The sequence below is a fragment of the Nyctereutes procyonoides genome, unplaced genomic scaffold (assembly GCF_905146905.1).
Source record: "Nyctereutes procyonoides isolate TBG_1078 unplaced genomic scaffold, NYPRO_anot_genome, whole genome shotgun sequence".
NCBI lineage: Eukaryota > Metazoa > Chordata > Mammalia > Carnivora > Canidae > Nyctereutes > Nyctereutes procyonoides.
In genome coordinates, this window is record NW_026575123.1 from 1,981,600 (window position 1) to 2,004,076 (window position 22,477).

At 33.9% G+C, this 22,477-nt stretch overlaps 1 protein-coding gene across 1 annotated transcript in view; it reads right to left on the reverse strand.

The window, feature by feature from the left end:
* Positions 1-2,293: 2,293 nt before the first annotated feature.
* LOC129517109 (NKG2-D type II integral membrane protein-like) overlaps positions 2,294-22,477 on the reverse strand; it is a 53,438-nt gene continuing 33,254 nt past the window's right edge. The window contains 7 exon segments of the mRNA XM_055336736.1: positions 2,294-2,414; positions 4,451-4,557; positions 6,575-6,726; positions 6,901-6,972; positions 8,248-8,367; positions 9,202-9,299; positions 20,873-20,921. Coding sequence (XP_055192711.1) covers positions 2,294-2,414; positions 4,451-4,557; positions 6,575-6,726; positions 6,901-6,972; positions 8,248-8,367; positions 9,202-9,299; positions 20,873-20,921 — 719 coding nt within the window.

Sequence of the window (22,477 nt, forward strand, 5' to 3'; positions counted from 1 at the left end):
TCCATACATCTGCCTATAGCTGAGGTGGCCATATTTTGATGGCTTAGCCCTCCCTTAACATGGTAAATATTTTTTTCTAGTAAAATTAAATAGGAAACTCTCTCATAAGAAAAGATATAACATGAATGTCTGAAAGTAGTTATTGTCTATGTTTTCAATTACAAGAAAGGAATGTGTCTTCATGAAAAAATAAATAAATAAAACCCACATGGAAAGAGAAAGGCAGAGAAAATCAGCACAGGTGGCTGGTAGACTTAAGATTCCTAGCTCATTTTCCCCTGGCCAAGCTGTTTTGCTACCTTTCCTTTGGTTTGTTCACTCAAATTTTTTTTCCTCAATTATACATAGTAACCAAGTATATTTCCAAAGCTAGATTGAATTCTGTTACCTGTAATTAATAAAGTCAACATGACTTGTAGAACAGGTAAAAGGAAAAGAAGATAGGAAAAAAAAAAAGAAACACCTGTGCAGACTATTGAATGAAAAAGAAAGGGAATAGGAAGGAATGAAAGAAAATTTAAATTAAGGAGGTAAAAAGATTAGTCTCATATGTATGAAGGGTATTTAATCACCAAAATTTCTTTTTTTTTTAATCACCAAAATTTCTAACAAGAAAACTTTTAAGTCATATTATGTTCCACAGTTTACAAGGAGCATAAAAATTTTCTTCTCATCTTAAACAATAGCTAACCCTAAACACTTCCTCTAATCTAATCATTCTTCTAAATGCTTCAAACAATGATGCTCTTTAATCCTCAAATAGCTAGGAGGTACAGCTATTATCATCCCAATCTTGTGACCTAGGAAATTGAGACTCATAGATAAATAATGTGCCAGATGGCAAATATATAAGTATTGTAATAGAAAATATTTGAGTCCAGGCCTGAAATTTCTTACGGCAAAGGTTTCTTTACCACACCTGTCAATAAATCAAACATCATCCTAAAGAAATGAATGTTCCCTAATGAAAACTTCAAGTTAAAAAACATTAGGGAGCAATTAGAGAAAGACCTATTAAGGAAACTAAAAGTATAGGACCAGAGTGGAAGGAAGAAAACCAAGAAGGGGCAGAACTGTTCAAAGTAAAATAATACTATATCCAAAGATGATGATGATGACAAAGTGTCAAGAAGAATGAAATACTTGACGGGATGAGCACTGGGTGTTATTCTGTATGTTGGTAAATTGAACACCAATAAAAATCAATTTATAAAAAAAAAAAGAATGAAATAAGGAATCCAGCAAAATTCTGTAAGTAATAGTATGAGCATTGAAATAAATTGTATTTGTGAATTAAGCACACTGCCTAAACCAGAAAGACATATAAAAAAATTTGAAATGAATGAATGACTAACAAATAGACCATTAGCATTTTAAACAAAAGCAGTCTCAATAAAGAGGAGAAAAAGAAAAGACAAATAACGATGTTCTGGGTAATTATCGGAAAGTGAGAAAGTATATAATCTGGGTGGATTTTTCCTTTGAGTGCATTTACTTTGAAAAGAAGCCTACACAAGAGGCAAATTGAAGGGGATATGCGTAGAACCGGATGGGTACAGATGCATGGGTATGTTCTTGGAAGTAATGTACTTTAAATGGAAGTGGTTGCATGTATGTGATGGAAAAATTAATGACATAAAGCTTGAAACAGTGTGGGGAGATAATTGAGAGTTGATCCAAGTCTATTTAAAAGTAGCCTTTGACAGGAAATATATTTTTTCCACTAACTAAAAGGGGAAGTAAGGAATTGAAGATATAAATGAAACATATATTTAAAATATGCTAGGAAGACTTCTGCAAGCAATTTTGAAAATAGATGACTTCAGAAATTTGTTTTATTTTTTTAATGTTATGCTTTTTGTTGCTGTGATATTCTGTATTTTTTATATCCTTTGTATGTGTTAAATCGTTTATTGCTTCTATTTCCCATTATATTTCTTCTGAAGGTTTGTTTCCATAGGATCATAACTATAAATGAATAAACAGACTTTGAAATATAAAACAGATCCAAAAAGACTAAGTGGTCACAATAAATGGCATGTTTATTAGTTCATTTATATAACTCTCACAAAATCAAACAGGTTCTGAATTTCTAACTTTTCTGGGTTACTGTGGTATTCCTGCTACAACTTTAGACGTTGCCTTCTTCTATCATAAAGTCATGATCAGTTTTTGCCATGAAAAAAAAAGTTACAAATAATATGAAAAAAAAAACAATAGAATAAAGACCAGCAGATCTTGAGTCTGAGATGTGAGCTTCATAGCTTTTCTCTTAACATTCTTCGTCTGATTTTTAGTGGGCAGCCTTCTCACACAAACATGAAGAGGACTTAGTGCAGTTATCAGTACCAACAGTGTATGAATTTACATACACACAATTCCCTTGGAAATCCAGATTTCGCTCTGGCAAACCCCTGGGGAAATGTAGAAAACACAAGTCACTGGTCAAACTCACTATGTTCAAACTAGTGTTATTTAAAAACTACTGTGTGAAATTCATTATGCCTAGTGCTAACAAGGCAGTAAAGACACTCTCCCTCTTTTGAATAAAGAACTCATGCATTGATAGAAGAGATGAGTATAGAACCCATAAATAAGTTTCACAAAATATGATAATTATTTACAAGTGGGAAAATATACACCAGCCTAGTGAGAAAGAGAATGCTCTGGCTAGAAAATTATGGCAATAGCATGAAAGGACATATGACCTGAGATGTAAAATTATGTTTTAAGTATAAATTGGCATAATAGAAACCATTCAACTATGCACGTACAGCTGCAGATGGAGTATTTTTCTTGTAAATACATTATATCAGATAGCCAATATTAGCAATGAAATTTAAAATGTATATATATGTACATATGTGTGTGTAATATGTCAGAACTCTTTCCTCTGATCTGATGTGTTCTTCAATCTACAAAATCACTACTGACATATATGCCATACAGCAGATGTTATCAAATACTCTGATTGAATTTAGTCCTTGACTAGAGATCTAGAGTTTTTTAGGCCATTGTCAATAAAACTACCTTTCATCAACTCCACAGCAAAATTGATTATCTAGTACTTCTGGGAAAAGGTAAAGTTTATCTACTCAATTATTAAATGCATAATACATTCCTTTTCAAAATGACAAAGAGATTAGGAAAAAGAGAATTTTGAACTGGGTAGGAAAATAAATTTCCAAGATATTTTATGCATTCTTCCATTCATTAATTCAACATACCTATTGAGTATTCTGTGTATCAAACATTGTACAGGGGTTGAAGTAGAAGAAAACATTCAAGTCACAAAATTCTAATAACAAAAATGATCAACCACATTATACAATGTCATCTTGAGTCTGGTTACTAAAATTAAGAAATATTTTTATTGTCATAGTATTTATAACATTCCTCCTTTTCTAGACGATTGATGAAATTTATTGTGATTGTGGGAATGTGATTAACCTATATAAAGAGATCATGATCACATAAGAAACCTGATATAATAATATCAAAGTCTTCATTAAAAAAACCCAGCATATTTAAAACAATTTTGAGATGGTAATATTAAACCCCTTTATCCTTTATAACTATTAATTTGAAAATTATATTTCCTACAAGACAAACTTATTTGGACACTTATAATGAAAATATGCCAAAGATATATCTTGTGTTTCTGAATAATTTAAAGTGAAAGAATATTATTTCAAAGCAAATATGATATTTCATTTGGCAAAGGAAGAAGAATAAAATTCATATTTAAAACCCAAAAAAGTAATAAATAAAATTATCATCCATGAACATAAGCATAGACAAATAATATGACACAACAGTATAGGCAAGTCCAGAAAAATATTCATGTCTTAGAAACTTAATATATAAGAAACCATTCCAAAAAAATTAAAAATAAATAGGATAAAAAGGTCAAAAGTATTATTAATGGTTATAGGAAAAATAGTCTCACTAAACATTAGACAAACATAACCTAAAAGGACAAAATAAAAATAATCCACTATCAAAATTATCAAAATAAACAAAATCTAAGTTTGTCACATAGTGATGAAACAGATTTATATATATATATATATATATATATATATATTTGCCATAGTTGTCTAATGCAGTGTTTCTGGATCACAATTAACCAATATGTGCTTGAAACCATAAAAAAGACCCAAATTCCTTGGCCAAGGAGTGACAATTTTATACTTCTTTATACTTCTTCCCCTAAGAACAACAGAGATGTCCCAAACTTTATATATAATAATATTCTTCTCCACATTACATTCCTTATCCAAAATTGTAATTAATCAGATCATCTAATCATAGAGGCATAGTTACACTAATTATGAAATATCTAAATGACGTCTCAATTCTGTCCCTGGTAATCTCTATTTCCTCAAGTTCTTTAAGCAAAAGACATTAAAAAAGGAATTAGGAATTGGGTTATATATTGGAAACTTACAGCCGAGGAGAAGGAGAGGAGCCATCCTCCCACTTCCATTCATTGTCCTCCTCCTTGTAAGACAGGCCAAGCCAAGTACGATTTACTGCAATTAATTTCATGATAGTCTGCATGGAACCAACAAGTACAAAAGTATTAATACTAAAAGCACATTAGAGATGAAAAATATGGAATTTGTGTCAGGTGAGAAGTAAAAGAAACAAAAATAAAAATACTGCAGTATATATATGTCCACTGATAAAGGAAATATAAAAAAAATTCAGTTCTGTAGCATCTGTGCTTTTCTCAAATTAGGAATTAATTACAAAGAAAAAAAGAAAAGATAGCCAACATAAAATTGCATATTCAGGAGGACACTGCACACTAAAAATGAATTACCTTTCTTAACTCATTTTATCACTTATTCAATGCTGTGCTTAGTCTTCTAGATCAAACTATACAATTGAACAAAAAGGAGGAAAATCCCAGCTTGGGGGTATTGAGTCCAGATAGAAGTAAACATCATATATACAAATGATATGTAAGAAGATGGCAAATCCTATAAAAGAAATTAAAGCAATGAACCACAATGAGATATCATCTCACACCTGTCATAATGGCTAATGTCAACAACAAAGAAACAACACTTGTTGGCCAGGATGTGGAAAAAAAGGAAAAGGAATCCTCATGCACTGTTGGTGGGAATGCAACTGGCACAGCCAATGTGGAACATAGTATGGAGGTTCCGCAAAATGTTAAAAGAGCTACCCAATCATCCAGTAACTGCACTAAGGGATATTTACCCAAAGAATACTAAACATTAATTTGAAAAGATATATGTATCCCTATTTTTATTGCAGCATTATGAACAACAGCCAAGAAATGGAAACAGCTCAAGGATTCATCAAGAGATGAATAAATAAAGAAGATGTTGTATGTATGTATGTATATACATATATACATATATGATGGAATATTACCCAGCCTTAAAAAGAAGAAAGTCTTGACATTTGCAACATGGGTGGATCTAAAGGGTATAATGCCATTCAAAATAAGCTAGTCAGAGAAAGACAAATACCATATGATTTCACATATATGTGGAATTTAAGAAACAAAACAAAAGAACAAAGAAAAAAAGAGATAAATCAAAACCAGACTCTTGACTAGAGAGAACAAAGTGATGGTTACCAGAGAGGAGGGGAGGGATGGGTGAATTAGGTTATGGGGATTAGAGTACACTTAACAAAAAATAAAGAATAATTTCATTATCTTGGAATTAAATAGAATGAGTTAATTTTTTTTTAAAAAAAAGAGTACACATCATGATAAGCACTGAATAGCATATAGAATTGTTGAATCACTATGTTGTATTCTCGAAACTACTATAACACTGTATGTTAACCATACTGCAATTAAAATAATAAAATAGGGATCCCTGGGTGGCGCAGCGGTTTGGCGCCTGCCTTTGGCCCAGGGCGCGATCCTGGAGACCCGGGATCGAATCCCACGTCGGGCTCCCGGTGCATGGAGCCTGCTTCTCCCTCTGCCTGTGTCTCTGCGCCTCTCTCTCTCTCTATGTGACTATCATAAATAAAAAATAAATAAATAAAATAAAATAAAATAATAAAATAATGAAAAAGAGAGGAAGGAAAGGAAAGGAAAGGAAAGGAAAGGAAAGGAAGGAAAGGAAAGGAAAGGAAAGGAAAGGAAAAAATAGAAAGGAAAAGAAAAAAAATTAGAGCAGGGCCAGAAGGACTAGGAGTACAGAGGAGGGCAACTGCGGATGATGGAAGGTGGGCACTGATGCACACGTTGCAAAGTAAAATGGGTTCCCAGGGCAGGCTCACTGAGAAGGTGATAACTGAATGAATGCATACTTGAAGTGGTTAGTCATGGCTATATGAGAGAAGAATATTGCATGCGGTGGGAGCAGCAAATGCAATGTTTTTACAGGGAAGTTATGCCTGGTGTGTTGGGAAAAGAAAGGTGTGCTGAAGCACAGCACACCAAGAAAAGATGAGTGAAAAATGAAGCAAAAGAGTATTCCTTTCTCTGCTCTTACAGACACAGTGAAAGAGTGGCTTCCTTTGAGTGGTCCTGTTACATATTCATATCCCAGAAGCAAAGAATAAAATACAATCTCACCTTCAATACACTCCTTTCTGTCTTTAAAAATGTAGCATTCAAAGAGATACAAAGATCAGAACAGTTTAACCAAGAAACCATTTCCATAGTTTGATGGTAGCAGTAGTCTTTGTATTGAACCCAGTGATTCAGAGGAGGTCCACACCTGTCTCCTAGGAAGAAAAAGATATTTATAGCTTAGAGCCCATAGATCCTCAGAGCCCACAAACAAGGCCTATTGCTTCATATGTTTCCCTTTTAAGATAAATATGACTGATATTAAGACTTATTATTTTTAAAAAATAATTATCATCAACTCGGAATTTTCTCAATTTCTTTCACATTACCTTGTTTCTCCTTTAGTTCTTGTAAAGCCTCAATGAGATACTTCTTCTGGCTTTGGACCCACTCTAGGGTTTCTACATAGGACAATAGGACTTAATAGATGAGAATACACATTACATTGGATTATTTTTTGCGATTTTAAGAGTCATAATAATGAAATTATCAAGTGGCAAATATACAGATATTTTTGGTTCAATTCCCTTCTCTTCTGAATTAGTTTCATCTCTAGCTGAAACAATCAATTGCTTAGAAACCAGCCTTTTAAAATGCACACATCGTGGTCATAGTCAGCAATATTGTATTATAAATTCAAACTTCCTAAGAGACTAGATTTTAATTGCTCTCATACAAAATTTAAATGATAATTATGTGACATGATATACTACCCCAGTAATCATTGCAATATGTAAATGCATTAAACCAACATGTCATACACCCCAAACTTACACAATGTTATATGTTAAGCATATATCAATTAAAAAAAAAAAAAAGAAAAAAAGGGCAGCCCAGGTGGCTCAGTGGTTTAGCGCCGCCTTAGGCCCAGGGCATGATCCTGGAGACCCGGGATCGAGTGCCATGTTGGCCTCCCTGCATGGACCCTGCTTCACTCTCTGCCTGTGTCTCTGCCTCTGTCTCTCTCATGAATAAATAAATAAAATCTTAAAAAAAAAAGAAAAAGAAAGAAACCTGTCTTTTAACACAACATATCACTAAAGGACTCTCAGATGGGTTGATTTAATTATTCAATATAAATTTGATACTTCACAGGAAATAATATTGTAATGCAAGGCCTTTGTAAAAAAATATCTCTTTATCATAAACAGACTATTTTATATTATAATTATTTAGCATAAAATAAGCTTTATGATGACTCTAGTATTTTAAACTTCTCTCCTTAGGAGGCGTTTAGCAACTATGAAAACACTATGATTTTTCATATATTTAAATTCTCCCATTTCCATGCTCCCTAAATATCTTGCACATATCTCTACTACACATCTGGACACTTTGATTTTTTTTTTTTTTTGGTTTATATGCCTTCTCCTGAACTTCCTAAAGGCGATGTTCATACTGATCACCAGCCTAATGGCTATCATTTAGTGTGCACAGAACAAATATGAATGAATAAATGAGGGAATGAGATAGTTAATGTAGGAGGCTGTGTCTCATAAATGTTTGACTCACTCAGTTTCAGAAGATGATGGGGAGAAGAGGCAAGGAGCCATCAAAACCACCATGCTGCTGTGTCAGAGAGCAACCAACCATTTACATTATGCAACCAACCATTTTAGGGCTGCAAAAAGAAACTAGCATTCTGTATAGAGAGTTTGTTCTAACTCTCATATTACCTTTATTTTGGGCAAGAACTTTTTGGATCTTTAGACATTTTTCGGTTCTGTTTTGGAAAAGCTCCATCCATTCGTGAAGGCTCTTCATATTGGTTGTTGTTACCTCAACAGTTTGAAAGTCTAAGAACAAGAATTCCCGATACATATAAAACACATGCTTAATTACAAAACAGCAGTGTATTCAATTAGAAAGTATATTTTTTTTTACTTTTCTCCTTACGAAAGTTCTCCATAAATGTTTTCAAAAGCTGTGAAAAGATAGTTGGCCAAATACTCTTTCATTTATCCACTATTACTTCTGAAGTCTATGCTTAAATCTAAAATATCAACATAATTTCCTTATAAATTTGAATGCATGTTTCTATTAATATAAAAATGGTCCAACCCAATAAAACAAACAGCAAAAACAACAGTGTCTTGAATAAATCTTTTAGCATCATGACTGGTTGATTTAATGTTTAGAATTTCACCTCTGGATCAAAATTATAGAATTTTGAGTATCAAACTAGTGATATCAAAGAAGAACATTTACTTTTAAATCACCAGTTGGAAATAACTTTAGTAATAATAAAAACATTCTATTGATCTAATTTAGGCTGCTAGAGACATTGAAAATTTAAACAAATCATAAAAGAAGTTATTTTCTGATTTCTAAGTACTGTTGTAAATTCATTGAGCTTATTTCTTAGGAAATTATAATTTTCAAATAATAATAATCATTACTATCAATATCTCTACAGTAATTACAATAAAATTGCCTTCCTGGAAAAATATTGCAGTTATTGAGAGTTCACAAGATTAAATTCATTCATGTAGTAAAAAGTTGTGATAATTTCGTGTCATTTTTTGCCTGTTCTTTTTTCACTGTGGTAACCAAATGTTTACCTAAAACTATTATCTGATAATGGTTTAAAGAAATATGAGAAAAAATTTCCCCTAATTAATCAGACTTACATTGATAACCAAAGAATCCACAAAATATCAAGAGCAGCAGGCTGAAGATTCCCAGGATCACAGGAGTGATTCCTTACAGAGAAAAGGAAAAGAAGAAGCTGAGAAACAGAGTGAGGGATAATTAGAGATACTGTGAGCTTCTGTCATTTGAAAGAGTAATACCATTATTTTCCAGTTGTTATTGCTCTAAAATGTCTCAAATTTTCTGATATTATCCAACGTGTGAATTACTGTGAACTTTTAGGCTGACTGAGAAGAAAAAAAAAAACCCTACTTAACAGGATGTGCAGAAATGGTTAGCATAGCAGACCTGATTACCATTATTTGAAAGGTCTGCTTGTCAGGTTGGCCTTGGCTGGCATCTGGAAACCTATATATCAGGAGGATTCCCACCACAGTTATTGATAAGAGTGGGTGATTATTCCTGAACTGTTTGTGCACACCACATAATATATGATGAAGACCTATTTTCCTTCTGGAATTCTGTCTGGAATTTTGTTACATGCCAGCCACAGATTGCCTCTATAATCAGCTCCAATAAAGATCCTAAACACCAATTCTCTAATGAGTTTCCTGGGAGGGCACATTGTCACAACTTACTGAAGGAATTTGTGTGACCCATGTGACTGTACTGGGAAAAGACACTTGGAAGCTTGAGCCTCCTCTCCACTATTCTTCACTCCCTGTACTTTTTCCCTGTGCTGCCTGTGTTTGGTATCCTTGCATTGTCATAAACCTTAGCTGTAAGTACATGTACCCACATGAATTCTCCTAGCCAATCATCAAACCTGAGCATGGTCTTGGGGATTTCCACCACAGATGAAAATTTTACATACAGGTATTAAATATCCTTAAATGCCAACTATAATATTTCAGTTCAGATTATCTTATCCTCACTAATATAATCAGATGGGGAAGTATTTAATTATTTTATTTTATTTTTAAGATTTTATTTATTCATTCATGAGAGACAGAGAGAGAGAGAGAGAGAGAGAGAGAGAGAGAGAGGCAGAGACACAGGCAGAGGGAGAAGCAGGCTCCGTGCAGGGATCCTGATGCGGGACTCAATTCCGGGTCTCCAGGATCACGCCCTGGGCCAAAGGCAGGTGCTAAACCGCTGAGCCACCCAGGCATCCCTATTTATTTTAAACCTCTGTTATTGTTAAGATAGAATTCTTTATTTGAACTTGCTGATTAGTGGTATATCCTTCCACTAAAGAATTACTATAAATATTATGGAATATTTAACTGGGTGATAATTGGTTTCAGGACAAACATCATCTATAATTTCTTCAGTTTCACTACAATAATATGTTACATTGTCATTCTAGAAAACAAACTTTCAGTCATCATTGTTTATAGCCTTTCCTTGATTTCCTTCTGAAATAAACTTATAGACTCTAGTGTAAAAAAAAAGTATTTATACTTCTGAAGAATTACACTTCCGAAATAAGGTGAAATGTCGCCATCATATAGAATGGCTATAATATTAATAAGTAATGTCCAAATAATTTCCTCAACTTTCTGAATAATGTAATGGTGGTTATCAACCAGAGGCAATTTTGTCCCCAAGGGGCATTTGTAAGTGTGTAGAGACATTCTTGGTGTCATAGTGGAGGGGTAAGTGCTACTGGTGTCTAGTGAGTAGAAGCCACAGATGCTGCTAAATGTCCTAAAGTCATTGGACCATCCCCCACAACAGTTATCTAGCCCAAAATGTCAGTGGTGCTGATGTTGAGAAATCCTGCTCTACTAAATGTTTCATTATGACCAAAAGGAGGAAATCATACAGTTGGGTTCTACCTTTCTTGTTTTTTTTTTTACAAGTTTGCTGAAATTTAATGGCTGAGTAATATTCCATTGTATGCATATACCACATCTTCTTTATCCATTCATCTTTCGGTGGACACTGAGGCTCCTTCCACAGTTTGGCTATTGTGGACATTGCTGCTATAAACATCGGAGTGCAGGTTTAAATCATGATCATATTTTAAATTTTGAATTTTGATCATGTTTAAGTCTCTCAATTTCATGTCGGGAAACATGTCTAAATTTGGACAAATGGCTTCTTTTACCTTTGAGTATTTTCTTTAGTGTATGTCTTTGTTAGACAATGTGTTTTTGTTTTACTTCTATATACATTTTGAAATTTTTTTAATCTCTATATTTTCTCTAAATTGTAAAATTCCCAAATAGTAACAGCTAGAGAAAAGTAAAATCAGGTAAAGTACCTTAAGATAACAAAGAGAGAACATAAATGCATAAAATCTGGTGTATATATACTGTACCATTCATCCTAGTGGGTTCAGAGATTGTTCTCCATTCACCTTCTGGAGGAGGAGGAGGAGGAGGAGAAGGAGGAGGTGAAGGAAGGGGAGGAGGAAGGCCAAGTGGTGGTTCCAAGTCTACAATAGGAATTGTCTCTGTCTCCTCTGTGATTTCTTTTAGCATAAAGAAAATGCACAATTAATTTATAATCTTGTAAAGCAAATGATATTAGAACTTAATTTAAAAGATTCATTACTATTTTCAAAAATTGCTAGAAAAACAATATTATAGTAGTAGTGAAATCAAAGACATTCAAATCACATTTCCATCCAACAGCCCACTCAGCTAAAACTATTTAAATGATTGATTACACTTTGGGTTGAGCCAGGAAACAGATTATTATTTCTGTTAATTTTATTTCAAAGTATCTTATCAGTATATCTGAAAAATATTAAAGAAATTAAAGGCCTTTATGTCTCTGTTATAATCATAACCAGCAGTTACGATAGACAAAGAATTAAAATTTTATTTTCATTAAAATGATATAGGATTTTGAATTAAAAAAAATACCTGGAGGCTGCTCAGAGTTTTCAGCATTGGACATTATGAAGCCTTCTAGATGATTTCTTTCCTCAATGGTGAAGAAGAGCCCACAAAGATGTTGGCAGGTGACTGAAAAGATTTGTTCTGCTACTATCCTCCTAGAGTTGGTGAAAAGTCCAGACCTAGCCTAAGTGGGTCAGCTACTTACAGTTGTATGAGACTAACTTTGGTAAGAAACCACAGAGGAAATGTGAAAGCAGCTGGATATATTTCTAATAGTTTTTCAAAACTAAAATTATTCCTATTTAATTAAATTATGTAAAACAAACCTTTTAATAGCATCTGGCTTATGTAAATCATAATCTGGAAATAAATTAGGAAAAGCCACTCTCATAAAACAATTGTAATTAATAGTCCATAATGAAAATTTTCGTGAGAATTGGATATGTACTGAAGGAAGATGTAGGTACATAGAACCTAGTCTAGACAACCAGAGGAATAAGAAAAGGAGCAATACTGGAAATAACAGATACCTGTTAAAGGTAGATTTAAATAACAGCCTATAACAAATGGCTATTGAAGATATAAACCACATAATAAAATCTATAGATCTAGATATTGACAGTTTGGCTTAAGCTTTTTTGGTACCATCCCCCCTCCACCAACTTTTTTTTCAAGTAAATACAAGTTCTATTTAAATAAATAAAATTGGGTAGCCACCAACAATCTACCATTTACCATTTATTGGTCTCCCACGGCTCAATATTTGTAGTGAGTAAAAATAGATATTGTATATAAACAAAAATAGATATGACTCTCATCACTGGGGTTATAACCTCATATAAATGAATGTATATTTAGGCCAGTCTGGTTGAAACCACACAAGATACTTTAGACAGGCAGTTGTCATGTTTTCCACTCTTCTCTATCCAGTTCAGATCAATCTTACAAATAATCCTAAATATATATTGCATTTTATATTTTAATATATTAAATACAAGGTTGGTTGGCTAAAAAGAATAATAACACTACTGTTCACTTAAAAATCTCAGTAAATTTAGGGATGGAGAGAACTGAGACTTTAAAAAATATCATACGTTGACTTTTTGCCTATATTGTAATTCATTTTTATTTTATTTGCTTTCTGAATCTAAATTTAAAAATCTGATTGTATTGCATTGGGTAAGAATTCAGATAAGTATAAGTGACAAAAAGAAAAAAATATTGATATCTAATGTTTGAATATCACGTATAATAAACAAATATGAAAAATATACATATGGACATATATGGTACTTCATTCATGGATCCATTCATTCTATTAGAATGAAATAAACTTACTCTAGTGTACCCTTTTGATATGATTAATCACCTCTACACCTGAGTAATTATATATCCATGCATTTTAAAAAGAAAACACTTTAACGAATAAGCCACATACATACACACAGAAATATTACTCTTGACATGAGAAAGAAAGAAATCCTGCCATTTGCCACCACATGATGGACCTTGAGAGCATTACGCTAAGTGAAATAAGCTAAACAGAGAACAACAAATAGAATCTGGAAAAGAAAATCAAACTCATGGATACAGAAGATTGATTGTCAAGGGTTGGGGAGTGGAGGAAACAGGGAGAGGTTGGTAAAAGGATATAAACTTTTAGTAAAATGAATATGATAACACTATATTATATAGTGTTATATAGCAAATATATATATATATATATATATTTGCTAAAGGAGTAGAATTTCAATGCTTTCACCACAAAGATTATGTTTCAATAAAGCTGAAAAAAAAAGATACGAAACCTAAAATCATACAAGAATAGAAAGGGAATGGAAGTATATCTGAGGTTTTTGCTTTTTTTTCAGCTTTATTAAGGTATAATTGATATATATATCATTGTGTGAGTTTAAGGTGAACAACATGTTAATTTGATATATTTATATATTGCAAGATGATTCCCACTATGAAGTTAGTTAATACTTCATCCCATCATATCATTACCATATCTATTTTGGTAAGAACATTTAAGATCTACTATCATAGCAACTTTTAAGTATATAATAATTGTATTATACTACAGTAGTATTAACTGTAATCACCATGCTATTCCATTAGCTTTATAGAATTTATTTCTTAAAACTGGAAGTTTGTGCCCTTTGACTAACATCTATCCATCTACTCCATCCCATAGCCCCTGGTAGCCACCATTCCCCTTGCCATTTCAATTAGTTCGGCTTTTTTTTTCTGGAACACTATGCAACTGTTTTATTTATTTCTTCTTCCAAGTGGTTATTTAAATTCAAGTTAATTAAATTAGTGTAGCATTAGTTTCAGGAGTAGAATGTAGTGATTCATCACTTATATACAGTGCTCATCACAATAAGTGCCCTTCTTAAGCCCATCACCTGTTTAGCCAATTTCCCCATCTACCTCCTTTCCAGCAACCCTCAGTTTATTCTCTATAATTAAGAGTCTCACATGATTTGCCTCCCCATATGGTTTTATCTTATCTTACTTTTCCTTACCTTCTCCTATGTTCATCTGTTTTGTTTCTTAAATTTCGTATGAGTGAAATCTTGTATTTTCCTTTCTCTAACTGACTTAATCCACTTAGCATAATACTTTCTAGCTTTATCCACATTGCTGCAAATGGCAAGATTTCATTCTTTTTTTTGGCTGAATAGTATTCCATTGTGTGGAGATTATATATATCACTTCTTCCTTATCCATTGACCAATTAATGGACATTGGGCTCTTTCTATAGTTTGGCTATCGTTGGTGGTGCTGCTATAAACATTGGGGTGCATATGCCCCTTCAAGTAAGTATTTTTATATCCTTTGGGTAAATACTTCATAGCACAATTGCTGGATTCTCTTTCTGAGGAACTTCTTTAGGAACCTCTATACTGTTTCCAGACTGGCTGAACTAGTTTGGATTCCTATCAATGGTATAAGAGGGTTCCCCTTTCTCCTAACAATATTTGTTCTTCAATCCATGAGCCTGGAGTGTTTTTCTGTTTCTTTGTGTCTTCCTCAATTTCTTTCATAAGTGTTCTATAGTTTTCAGAGTACAGATCTTTTAGCTCTTCAGTTAGGTTTATTCCTAGGTATCTTATGGGTTTGGGTGCAATTCTAAATGGCATAGATTCCTTGATTTCTCTTTCTGCTGCTTCGTTAGTAGCATATAGAAGTGCAACAGATTTTTGTATGTTGATTTTTACATCCCGTGGCTTTGCTGAATTCATGTATCAGTTCTAGCAATTTTTTGGTAGAGTCGTCAGGTTTTCCATGATAGAATATCATGTCATCTGGAAAGACTTCTTCTTTGCCAATCTAGATACCTTCTATTTCTTTTTGTTGTCTGATTACTGAGGCTAGGACTTCTAGTACTATGTTCAATAACAGTGGTGAGAGTGGACATCCCTGTAATGTTCCTGATCTTAGGGGAAAAGCTCTCAGTTTTTTCCCCACTGAGGATGATATTAGCTGTAAGTCTTTCATATATGACATTTATTATGTTGAGGTACATTCCCTTTATCCCTACATGGTGGAGAATTTTTATCAAGAAAGGATGCTGTATTTTGTCAAATATTTTTCTTCATCTATTTAGAGGATTATATAGTTCTTATTGCTTCTTTTATTAATGTGATGTATCACATTGGTTGATTTGCAAATATTGAACCACTCCAGCAGCCAATAATAAATAAATCCCACTTGACCACAGTGAATAATTTTAATGTTATGTTGGATTTTATTTTCCCTGTATTTTATTGATAATTTTTGCATCCATTTTCTTCTGGGATAATAGTCTATAATTCTCCTTTTCTTAGTGGGGTGTCTGTCTGGTTTTGGAATCAAGGTAATTCTGGCTTCATAGAATGAGTATGGAAGTTTTCCTTCTGTTCCTAGTTCTTTTTGGAACAGTTCCATAATAGGCATTAATTGTTCTTTAAATGTTCAGCAGAATTCCCCTGGGATGGCACCTGGGCTTGGACTCTTATTTGTTGGAGAGTTTTAATTACTGATTCTATTTCCTTGTTGGTCATGGGTCTGCCCAAATTTTCTTTTTCTTCCTGTTTCAGTTTTGGTAGTTTATATGTTCCTAGAAATTTATCCATTTCTTCCAGATTGTCCAATTTGTTGGCATATAATTGATCATAATAGTTTCTTATAATTGTAGTTCTTCAGTGTTGGTTGTGATCTCTCCTCTTTCATTTATGATTCCATTTATTTAGGTCCTTTCTTTTTTTTTCTGATAAATCTAGCTAGAAGTTTATCAATTTAGTTAATTCTTTCAAAGAATCAGCTCCTAGTTTCATTGATCTGTTCTACTGGTTCCTTTTTATTTTTATATCATTGACTTCTGCTCTAATCTTAACTATTTCCCTTCCTCTCTTGGCTGTCGGCTTTATTTTGATGTTCTTTTTCCAGCTCCTTTATGTATAAGGTTAGGGTGTATACTTGAGACTTTTCTTGCTTTTCTAGGAAGACCTGTGTTGCTATATACCTCCCTCTTATGTCTGTCTTTGCTGCATCCCAAATATTTTGGACTATGATATTTTCACTTTCATTTGCTTCCATGTAATTTTTTCTTTCTTCTTTAATTTCATGGTTAACTCATTCATTTCCTAGTAGTATATTCTTTGACCTCCATACATCTGTGTATTTCCAAATTTTTTCTTGCGGTTGAGCTCTAGTTTCATAGCACTGTGGTCTGAAAATAGGTATGATATGATCTCAGTCTTTTGGTATTTGCTGAGGGCTGATTTGTGACCCAGTATATATTCTATTTTGGAGAATATTCCATGTGCATTCAAAAAGAATGTGTATTCTGCTGCTTTAGAATGAAATGTTATGAATATATCTGTTAAGTCCATCTGGCCCAGTGTGTTATTCAAAGCCATTCTTTCCTTGTTGATCTTCTGCTTAGATAATCTATCCATTGCTGTAAGTGGGGTGTTAAAGTCCTCTTAGTATTTTTGTATTATTATCAATAAGTTTCTTTAAGTTTGTCATTGTTTTATATATTTGGGTGCTTGCGAGCTGGAGACATAAATATTTACAACTTTAGATCTTCTTGTGGGATAGACTATTTTATTATCATATAGTGTCCTTCTTCAATTCTTATAGTCTTTGGCTTAAAATCTAGTTTGATATACATATGGCTATTCTGGTTTTCTTTTGATGTCCTTTAGCATGATAAATGGTTTTCCATCCCCTCACTTTCAACCCAGAGGTGTCTTTGGGTCTAAAATGAGTCTCATATGACTCATATGAGACCCATATATTGATGGGTCTTTTTATTTCCAATCTATTCTGATACTCTATGTCATTTGTTTGGAGCATTTAGTCCATTTTCATTCAGAGTAATTATTGAAGAATATGAATTTAGTGCCATTTTATTACCAGTAAAGTCACTGTTCCTGCAGACTGTCTCTGTTCCTTACTAGTCTTTGTTGCTTTTGGTCTCTTTCCTGCTCAAGGGTCCACTTTAATTTTTCTTACAGAGGTGGTTTAGTGTTTATGAACTCCTTTAGTTTTTTGCTTGTCTTGGAAACTCTATCTCAACTCTTTATCTTCTGAAGGACAACCTTGCTGGATAAAGTATTCTTGGCTGCATATTTGTTTCCATATAGCACACTGAATATATCAAGTCACTCTCTTCTAGCCTGCCAAATTTCTCTGGACAAGTCTGTGCTAATCTTATGCATCTACCCTTGTAGATTGACAGTTTGCCCCTAGATGCTTTCAGAATTATTTTTATCTTTGTATGTTTCAAGTTATACTATGATATGTCATGATTTTGACCTATCTTTGTTGATTTTTCTGGGAGTTCTCTGTGTCTCCTGAACTTGAATGCCTATTTCCTTCCCCAATTACAGAAGTTCTCAGCTATAATTTGTTCAAATAAATCTTCTCCCATTTTTCTCACTCTTTCTCTTTCTGGGACTCCTATGATTTGGTTTTATTGCATTTCATGGAATCACTAATTTCCTTAAGTCTATACTCATGATCTAACAGTCTTCTTTCCCTCTTCTTTTTAGTTTCTCTATTTTCCGTAATTTTATCTTTCTATATAACCTATTCATTCTATTCATTCCTCTGCTTGTTCCATCCTTGCTGTGATTATATCCAGTCAATTTTGCATCTCTGTTATGAAATTTCTTATTTCGGCCTGACTAGATTTTAGGTCTTTTATCTCTGCAGCAAGGGATTTTTCTTGTGTTTTCAATGCTTTTTTCAAGCCCAGCTAGGATTCTTAAAGACTGTTGTTCTAAATTCTTGTTCACATTTATTGTTTATATTTGTTTTGAGAAAATCCCTGGTTGTGATTTCTTCTTGATATTTCTTTTGGGGAGAATGCCTCCGTCTTGTCATTTTGTCTAGGTTTTTGTCTTTTGCATGTTATGAAAGCTTATTATGCTATGTTTCCTGCTCCTGAGAGTAATGTTACATTAAGAAGGTGTCATGCACTATCCAGGGTCTGTTGCTTCAGGAAGTGTTTCTGGTATATTCTGTGTATACTCTGCTGTTGTGTTTTGGCTGCTCTTTCTCACAGGTCAGTCCTCATACAGTTCTTCCTTGCTTGTAGTGGGGAGTGTTTGCACCTTTACAGGTGTGCTTTGATTTGTTTATTAAACCATGTGTGCTTTGATTTGTTTATTAAAATAACCCCAACCAGGTGTGCTTTGTTTTATTTATTAAAATAACCCCAACCAAAAACAAAACAAAACAAATTTAAAAAAAAACTGATCCAAAGAAAGAGAAAATGAAAGTTTTCACAAAGCAAACAAACAAATAATTATAAGCCTGATTCCAAAGGACGGAAAAAAAGAGAGAGAAAGTCTGGTTCTAGTTCCACCAGGAAACTGATGCTTTGGAACATTCTATGATCAGTACACTTGGTGCGTGTGAGGGGCCTATGCTGTCTTCTGGGAGAGAGGATCACTACACTGGTTCACAGTCAGATCTGCCCTAGTAAAGATGTGCCTGCCCTAATGTTTATTTATAGCAGCAATGTCCACAATAGACAAATTGTGGAAGGAGCCATGATGTCCTCTGACAGATTAATGGATAAAGAAGATGTGATATACATATATCTATATATGTGATATATATGTGATATATATATGATATATATGTGATATATATATGTGATATACACACACACAATGGAATATTACTCAGCCATCAGAAAGGATGAATACCCACCATTTGCTTTGATGTGGGTGGAACTGGAGGGTATTATGCTGAGTGAAATAGGTCAATCAGAGAAGGACCATCATCATATAGTTTCACTCATACATGGCATATAAGAAATAATGAAAGGGACCATAAGGGAAAGGAGGGAAACTGATTGGGAAAAATTAGAGAGGAAGACAAACCATGAGAGACTCCTAACTCTGGGAAACAAACAAAGGGTTGCAGAAGGGGAGGAGGGTGGAGGGTTAGGGTAACTGGGGGAGGGTACCAAGGAGGGCCAGTGGTAAGATGAGCACTGGGTGTTATACTATTTATTGGCAAATTGAATTTAAATACAATATTTTAAAAAATGAACATACTCATGCAAAACAAATAATAAATAGATAAGTATTTTTTAAAAAGATGTGCCTGCAGAGTACAGGGTGTTGGGGTTTGGTGTAAGCATCTCCAGCCTCTACTAGGGGCCCTGTGTTGCTAACTGAAGCCATGGGCTGGAGAGGAAGGCAGAGGGGAAGAGCATGGCATCACCCTGCTCTCTCTCAACCCCAGAGAAGGGAACTAAGGCCCACTGTCACTTAGAAGTTCTCACAGAAAAACAAACAGTCTTCCTTCTTGTGTCTCAGGCTTTCATCAGATCCCTATCCTCACTTTGTGCCCAGGCCTTTGGCATGCCCCACACCACAAGTCTGTATTTAATCCCAGGGTGCAGCTGGGATTCAAAATCTTAAAGGATCCATCACAGCAAAAATTTGCTTCCATCCTCCAGAGGAGAGCCTCCCCATGCTGTGACTGGTGCCTTATTGTTCCAGAAAAATCTACTATATTATCTATTAGTGATACCTAAAATTCTACTGGGTCAGAAATTTTATATTTGTCTGTCTTCTAATTCATATTTTCTTTCTATCATGCTCAATAAAATACAACAAATGCTTCATATATAGCTTAGGAATGTATAAATGACCAAGAACAGATTGGAAACAAAAAAAAATGAAGAAATTAAGGACAGGACGAATTTTGAAATACTTTCTTTAACAGAATCTGTTGCTTCTGAACACATACAATTAAATGATTTATGCTTTACAAAAGATGTCATTTTGGAATACATATTAAGCTGTTTCTCTTGCCTACTTCCTAATCTCCACCCTCTCTTACCACTGAAACCTACCCATAGGGTTAATGAGGTTAAAAGCGTCACCGGCAAGATGCTCACTAACCCCTTTTCTTCACAAGACTCAACCTTATCTTTTAGAGACAAACAACAAGAAGAGCTCTAGCTGGCTTAAACCAGTTTGAGCTTGACCACTAACTGACAGCTACGTAGATAGACCATGTAGTGTCAACAATTACTTTTACCTCATTATGTTAGAAGTTCTACCCAAAGAAGAGCACAAGCTTCATTAACACAATATAGGATGCATGTGTAGGCATGTTTTCTACGTACACCTGGGCAACCCTATGCCAGCCTTAATATGCAATGACAAAACTCCCTTCCCTCAATATTCATCCTAACTCTTTATTTTAAAAGTAACCCACTCACTCACACTTGGGGAGTCACAGTTTTGGAAGGTATTCCCTGTGATCTTATTTGCTGCAAATAGATTCCTTTGTGAGCCACTCCCACCTGGTTTAGTCTATACTTATGACTCACCAAGGAGCAAACTCATTCACTTCAGTTACACCATCAGTGATTTCTCTGTCTAAAATTGAAAACCCAGGGAAGATTCTGTGCATATTTTTCTCAAAATTCAGTTAATAAAAATGCCGAGCACAAGAATTTCCAGCTATTACATGTGGCAATCCAATCCCTATGATAATGATCTATAGAAGATGAAATCTAGAAGGAAATTCAGAGCACATTAAATTAATGTAAGCCTTTATGTGAAAGTACTGCATTTTATGATGTGGATAAATATAGATAATGAAACTCATTACATTACCTATGATTATCTGATTTCTAATTGTTTTTTTCTCCTAGATTTTCAGATTCTTGGGGAAACAGCTTTTTTCACTTTAAACATTTAACCATAAAATTTAGCAAAAGGTTGACCTTTTCCTAAGGTCACAGAAGGAATAGGCTTGCTTTCTGCCATAGATTTTTGTACTGCACCATCTGGCTCTCTTCTCCCTTTCAGGACTGGAGATTATTCAAGAAGCTGCAAAGTAATCTGAAAGGTGGATGCACATGGTGTCACTCTTTCAGGAAATGGCCACCTCTGAAAAGTACCTCGCCCAAGGTCAAGCTCCCTTCCTGGCAACAATCCTGATGCCAATGTTCTATTAGTATTTTTGTACCTGACGATTATCTTTTAATCACTTATTCATGTTTTTTTTAAAAGATTTTATTTGTTTATTCATGAGAGACAGAGACAGAGAGAGAGAGAGAGAGAGAGAGAGAGAGAGAGATGGAGGCAAAGACACAGGCAGAGGGAGAAGCAAGCTCCATGTAGGGAGCCTGATGTGCAACTCGATCCCGGGACTCCAGGATCATGCCCTGGGCCAAAGGCAGGCACTAAACCGCTGAGCCACCCAGAGATCCCCTGACTTATTCATGTTTTACCACAGAGAACTTTAGTCTATGAAACATAACTGGGGTTAATTCCAAAACAGAAAGTTTGCATTCAAGGAAGAAAAATACATAGGAAAGAGATAAAAGCATATTCAATGTTTCACATCACACTTTATTAGATATTTTACGTATTGACATAATAAAAGGACATTTGGCCTATAGGTTTTATTTAATGTCATTATTAAGAAAATAAGATATAATTTTCCATTGTCCATAAAGTGACCTAGGAAGCTAGTCAAATTCTCCTATGAATATACCAGAGAAGGGTGTTTTTTTCCCCCAAGGGTTTTAATACTAAAAGTTAATATCTAAGGATAGTTTAACTGAAATTATTTAAAATAAATTAATAAATATCAAACAAATGTTACTTTTTTTCTTTTGTATATATAGAATAATCTTTTCTCCTTGTAATATTTTATTACTACATTATCCTAGATTTTAAACAAATTACTATTTAAGTTTAGATTTTATTGAGAAGCTAACATCACACAATTCTATAACCTCCACCACTTTACAAAGTAAACAAAGGGGAAAATGGCTTCAAACTTGCTTTGTCTTAGATGTTACCATAGCTAAGAGTAGTTCTATATTAACACCCTCCTGTGATCAACCAATGTGTCTCACTTAGATTGCCATCTACATCTTGATTGTACCATGAAAAAAGGATTCTGTTTTGTAAATTAGTTA